The sequence below is a fragment of the Nannospalax galili genome, unplaced genomic scaffold, assembly GCF_000622305.1.
Source record: "Nannospalax galili isolate Female #2095 unplaced genomic scaffold, S.galili_v1.0 scaffold4040, whole genome shotgun sequence".
Taxonomy (NCBI): domain Eukaryota; kingdom Metazoa; phylum Chordata; class Mammalia; order Rodentia; family Spalacidae; genus Nannospalax; species Nannospalax galili.
Window position 1 is genome coordinate 3,251 of NW_008345393.1, and position 6,906 is coordinate 10,156.

At 41.2% G+C, this 6,906-nt stretch overlaps 1 protein-coding gene across 1 annotated transcript; it reads left to right on the forward strand.

The window, feature by feature from the left end:
- The first annotated feature begins 5,130 nt into the window (after positions 1–5,130).
- On the forward strand, positions 5,131–5,991 carry LOC103740917 (olfactory receptor 1J4-like). Its single transcript, XM_008841594.1, has one exon. The coding sequence runs from the start codon at positions 5,131–5,133 to the stop codon at positions 5,989–5,991; it is 861 nt and encodes a 286-aa protein (XP_008839816.1).
- The last annotated feature ends 915 nt before the right edge of the window (positions 5,992–6,906 follow it).

Here is a 6,906-nt window from a genome sequence, read left to right on the forward strand (position 1 = left end):
CACCTGGAATATGTGGGAAATCCTAGTGGGGTTTGAGCCCTGAACACTCATGAGCTGAGTTTCCTTCAGTGTGGTATTATAGGATAATTACTCTGATATGCAGTTTTCTATCTTTAGCCAGAATTAAGCATAACTATGTAATCTATGTACTTTTTACACATAGCTTCATCTCCTTTTTTTTTCTACACAATCCCAGGTGATCTCTCTCTAAACTACTCATGAATGAGATAGGGCAAATCTCCAGCAAAGGGTCCAAGAATGGAGGAAAAATGAGATGCCTGTCTTCAGTTCACTGTGGCAACTGTAGAATCCAGCAGTCCAGAGGAATTCTCTGTGACTCTGTGCTGACTTGGGAAAGAAGCCATGCAACCACAAGGATCCATTCTTCTCTTTTATCCTGGCTTTTCCACTTTTGTGATGCAGTTGATATTTTAACTTTACTCTCAATTTCTAGAATGCTTATTGGGCCATTCTTGTGTGTGGTTAGTCAGTCACTAACTGTGTTTTTTTGGCGAGGATAGAAAACTGGACAACTGTTCTGCCAAGTATTTGCCATCACTTAATAGTTTTGCTTTCTAGCACTTTCATTAAAGATACATCTGATTTACGTGCTAGCATTACTGTTGTTGTGAAGTGCTTCACCAGAGAAGACCACTCAGGCGAAGTTTTGTCAAATGAAAGTCTTTTATTAGCTGGCCAACGACTGTACAAGGATGTCAGAACCCAAGTGCAGTGCCCTGTCTGTGTTAGGGAAGGCTCTTATATAAAAAAACTACATCTGGGTGAGAAGTTTAAGTTTCCAAGCATTTCCACAGCTTAGGGGTGAAAAGTCTCCTAACAATTCCTACTTTGCAGAATCAAGCCAAGCATGTAGTACAGAAGCCATAAATCTACAGTTATCAGGAGCATGGACATGCTGACCTGTTCTCATGGCAAGTAGTGGCCTGTTGACATGCTTGCAGATGAGCCCCACCTCTCTGTTCCCATACACTGGGCCAACTGCTTTTTAGTTTCAGAGGCTATATTCAGCCTAGACTTCAATATGGTGTAACTATGGTTAAGAATTTGCCTTATCACACTGTTAAGAAAATTCTGAATTTGACTATGTGCTTTACGTTACATGTGAATTTTATATTTTTTCCATTTTTGTTATTAATTAGCTTAGAACTTAAGCTTAAGGATACACAGTGAATAAAGGACACAGCACTTACAGTCCTCTTAACAGGCTGGGTTTAATGACCTTGAACTCAGTCTCATCACTCTACATCCAAAACAAGGCCTAGGACTTGCTCCATGAAATATCTCAGAGGAATGCAGAGACCTCAAATTAAGCACACTTCTTCCCGTGTCTGTTGTGGCTCAGCCCATCTAGTCCCTTCACAGATCCCCTCCCATGGGCAATAGAGGATGTTGGACAATTAGTGCATGCTGGCTCATTTTCTCACTTGATGCTTAGACTATTTCCCATGGGCATTAATCTTGTTGGTAGATGCACATCTTGTCTGCTTTTCTGGTCCTTGAACACAGATGGGAACATTTGGAAGAACCTCTGGCAGGAGAGCTTCTTCCTGCTTTGGGATCCTCTTCTTCATGAAAAGAAAGTGAAGACTCAAGAAACAGAGCTGACCAGAAGATATTTGAACTCAAGGATCATCATAGGTCAGAAGAAGATGAGGAATCATTTTCTGGCACTAGATTTCTGTATTTTCATCAGAACATGTATGAGTTGTATTTTTATCTTAATACAACGTATTTAGGAAGGAATTGACTTACATAGCCAGTTCATCATGCAAGAAAAACAGGTGTAGATTTTAGGGACTGAAGATCATGTCTTCTTGAAAGGTGTTTGTATTTGATGCTTTAATGGTCTGTTTGATGGAGCACCTCCATGAGTATCTCTGTATGCACAGTTGTGGATTATTGGATGTAATGTTTATGTGCAAAGTGGTATGTAGCAGTATTTATTTATTTCTTGTGCTTAAATTCGTGCTAAGTTGATACAATCTTTGTTTCTACCTAGACGAAGTACAAGTCACAGAGAGAATGACTCTCAGTCAATGAGATCTATGATTGTTTGTACGCATGTGTGATTTCATGCAAGTGTGTCTATGAAACATACACACATTTCAATCTGTGAAGGGTGTAGAAGAGAATTAACTAGAATTATGATACGGCAATATGAGCATTTTTGAATACACGTGTGTGTCTGGATATTCAGGAAACAGACTCAGAGCTTCTCCACTAATGCTCATCCTCCCTTATTTCAGGCAGTTCCCTGCGTGTTCCTCCTTCAGCTAAGTGGGTAGATGTTTGCCTTTAGGATTTGGTGCCCTCCAGTTTCTGTGTGTGTGGGTCTTTTTCTTTTTCTTTTTAAAAAGCTTTTGCCATGCCAAATTCCATTCTCAGAAAATAGCAGTTACTAAGTTCCCATGTTCTGCTGCCACATGGGTATTGGTTCAAATCTCTAATTTTGATTCTTCACAGCTTCATGACAAGTTGAACTCTCTGAAGCTTAGATGGTGGATCGGTAAAATGTGATGACATTGAGGATTTATCCCCACATGCGTTGTGTCATAAACATGCAATGAGAGAGATTGTCAACTCAAACTTATTTACCTTTTAAAAATGTTTTATTATTTTCTTTTTATGTGTATGCGTGTATTGCCTGCCTGTGTGTTAGTGTACTTATGTTATGCAATGCCCGCGGAGGTCAGAAGAGGACATTGGAGTCCCCTGAAACTGGAGTTCAGGACGGTTGTTAGCCACCATTTGGCTTCTGGGAATCAAACCCAGGTCATCTGCAAGAGCAGTCAGTGCTCTTAGCTGCTGAGCCATCTCTCCAGTCTCTGGTGACTCATTTTGTAACTGTCCAAGGTAGATTATTCTGGCAAGAACAGAGGATGCAGTCTCATTTAAAGACCATTTGTTGAACCTTGCTGCTTCCAGTCCTCGTTCTTGAGTGTGTCCAACTGCCTCTTTCACACAGAGAATGGTTTGAATCAAGGTCAGCTTTTTGCAGATCTAGCTATTAAGTTTGAGTATTTAATTGACCTTCTGAATTTTCCTTCAAACATGTTTGAGTTGCAAGCATTTTGAGTTAGTAAATGCAATGGGATATTAGACCACATTGGAGGTTAAATCACTATGTTCTTCTTCTTTTCCACTGACTGAGATGACCACCTGTCCCCTTGTGTCTCCTTTGACTGAACTTAAAGAGGCTCCTCACCAGGTACATGGGTCTTGGAGTGATGGCCATTCCCTGCATTCAGTTTCCTGGGCTTCTGTATGTGATGTGCAATTGTGATTTAACCCTCACTGGATAGGTACCAAGGTATACTTCAAAGAACTGTTTTATGCTTGGGATATAAGGATCTACCAAGTACTATGAGACTTTCAGCATGCAGCTTTATACCTGTGTTTTCACACTAGGAATATTAAAAAAACCACCCTGGAATGTCTGCTTTAGAGGTGCTTGGTAATTGTTCTCTGACTGTTGCAATTAAACCACATCAGTGTTACAAATTTAATGTCTTATGTAACTTAGTGAGTGTAAATTCTGGTTTGTCCAGGAAGGGCTTGATGTTGAACTATGGTGGATAACTATGTAGACATGCTGTACATGTTGTTGTTACATAGCGTCACACTCTACTTTCAAATGCACTGAAACATGAGAATATATAGTAAACTACAGCATGATCTATATATCAATATTAGAAGATCATCAAGAAGGTGGTGTGTTGTAACTTTGAAAAACTGAAATAGTTTCGGGTTTGATGAGAATTCTCTCTCTCTCTCTCTATCTCTTTCTCTCGATCTCTCTCATATTACATTTTTGAAGTAAAATAATTTTATGTTACTGAGGCTGGTCCAGAACCCAATATTTAGCTAATGCCAGCTTCAAAGTCATAATCCTTCTGCCTAGGCTTCATTAAGTGCTAGGATTGCAGGCGTGCAATATCACATCCACCCTGATTTTGTAACAAATGAATGCAGGTGTAGGACCAGTGGAATGGTGTCAAGCAGGGCTCTGGTCATACTGACAGAGCCTGGAACTATGACAGCATCAGGTACTAATTTGGTGACTAGAACCCAGTAGTTAAAATTAGTTTGACCAGACTCAAAATCCAACAACATGATAAAGTTCTTGGTTTTCTAGTATGTGAAATTTCCTGGGGCAAAATCTCAAGTCAGTTACTGTGACTGAGTCCTTGTATTAGCAGAGAGGGAGAGAAGAAGTGAGGAGAGAACAGAGGAAGGATGGAAGGAAGGAAGAAGAGCAAGGAGACAGGGAGAGAGAAAGAGATGTGGATGTGGGCAGATAGAGATAGAGATGAGAGAAAGAGAGAGCGAGCTAATGAAGAGATAATGCTTTGACTGTAATTGCTGCTGTCAGGGAGTTAATCCCCACGGTCCAGGATCTGTCTCACTGAATCCTCAGGTATGGTGAAATTCCTGGAGGTTGATGTTTTTTTGTTTTTTATGCTAGTAACCAGGCTTCGTCCAATGTTCATCTCACCATTCTGTGTCTCTGATCTCCTTGATTTTGATACTTGGTTATCTGCTGAAGAACTCAAATGACTGACTATGACCATGTGTAGAGATCTGCTCTAAGATTATTACGTGCATTAATAAAGATTTCTCCCAAATTGATATAGCTACAGAATAGTTTTATTACTTTATCAGAAAGAAAACTTAGGAACATACAGCAAACACAGGCCAAGGCCACCGAAGAAGAAAGCTTCTAAGGTAGAACTCTCTGTAGCTTCCTGGCCGTCATAGTTCTTGCTCATCAAAACCCTGGCTCTTGCTCAATATTTGATTAAATGTTTATTGCGTGTGTGCTCCAGGAGAGAATTGTTTTATCTGTTATATTTCTAGTGTTGAAAATACTGTTTATAACATTTGTGAAATAAGTGAACAAATTTGTATTCTTTCTTGAAGGAAATATTTTAGCATTGGAAATGCTCTCTCTGTGTTCAGTGAAGCCAATCTGGGATTCAGGCTGTAAAGTGTGCAACTTGTCTATATTTTGGTGTAATCTGATGGAAAAAACATGCATGTTATGTCTACATGGTAAGGATCTTGGGACTCTGACATTCCTTCTCCTTCATTCCCAGCAGGAAGAGGACCATGAGGAGGGGGAACCAGAGCAGTGTGTCTGAGTTCATCCTCCTGGGGCTCCCCATCCAGCCAGAGCAGCAGGGCATCTTCTTCACCCTGTTCCTGATCATGTACCTGACCACGGTGCTGGGGAACCTGCTCATCATCCTGCTCATCAGGCTGGACTCTCGCCTCCACACCCCCATGTACTTCTTCCTGTGCCACCTGGCCTTCTCCGACATCTCCTTATCATCTGTCACCATCCCAAAGATGCTCAGCAACATGCAGACTCAGCACCTGTCCATGCCTTTTGAGGGGTGCATTACTCAATTATATTTTTTCTTGCTCTTTGTATCTGTTGACAATTTTCTTCTTGGAGTGATGGCATATGACAGGTATGTGGCCATCTGCCACCCACTGCACTACATGGTCATCATGAGAGAGGAGCTGTGTGATTTACTGGTAGCTGGGTGCCACTTTTTCTGTGACCTCAGTGAACTCCTGAAGTTGACCTGCTCAGATACCACCCTCAATAAAGTATTCATCTTCACTGAGGGAGGAATCTTGGCTCTCCTCACACTGGGTGCTATTTTTGGCTCTTACATCTGCATTGGTTTTACTGTCCTGAAGGTCCCCTCCACTAAGAAGATCTGCAAAGTGCTGTCCACCTGTGGTTCCCACCTCTTCTTGGTGTTTTTGTACTATGGGACTATTGCAGTTATTTATTTCATTCCTTCCTCAAATAGTTCCCAAGTTAAGGATGTAATTGCTTCAATAATGTATACAGAGGTGACACCCATGCTGAACCCCTTCATCTATAGCCTGAGGAACAGGGACATGAAATTGGCTCTGGGGTTATTATGGAGAAGAGGAGTTATTTCAGTCAAGTGAGTGTTATGTCCTCATGTTTTTAATTATCCTAGAGATCTTTTCAGAGATACTCCCTTAAAATTGTATCCGTGAATGTAGTTTATTGTGAAAATGGCCGCAATCATGTTGGGTGAGGTTTAAGACTGAAGTCCTATCCAGGGACAGGCTCTCTCTGTAGTCTCTTATTCTCCACACTTGCCAGTTGTGGCCTTCTGTTTTCATTGTACTCTGTTTCCGGAGAAAACTACACTGGTGAGAGTTGAGAGAGGCATTAGTATTATCTCCACCCCGTGTTTTGCTGTGTTCCGTGAGCCTTAGATGAAGCGATTCCAGAGTTTATGTTTCTCTCAGAACTGAATAACTCTCAGACACTGTCTGTTTGAAGTCTACAACAGTCTCAGTCTGTTGCAAAAAGGAACTGCTTTGATGAGTAGTTGTTGAGGTTTGAATGAGAATGTGCTCCATAGGTGCTAAGTATTTGGGCATTTTGTCTCCAGTTGGTGGTGCAGTTTTGTAAGGCATTAGGTGGTGTGGCCGTGCTGGAGGAAGCATGCCAGTAGGGGTAGGCTTTGGGAGTTCTTAAGTCTTGCAGGATTTCTAGTCACTTTCTACTTCCTATGCCTGCTTGAAGTGTGAGCATTCCTCTGTCTGTTCTGGCCACGCCCTGCCACCATCCCTCTGCACCACGATGGACTCTGATTCCTCTGGAACCATAAGCTCAAATTAATTCTTCCTCTATAAGTTCCCTTGGTCACAGTGTTTCATCACAAGAACTAAAGTATCTAGTATAGTGGTGTATGGTATTCTTGTCTGCAAATGTAAAGATCCAGATTTAGCATACTCTAATAAATTATAATTGTGTAGGGATATATAGAGGTAGGGTGTTCTCTGGGATATATGGCCTCTCCAGCCATGTGTATTTGGCTGTGTTTACAG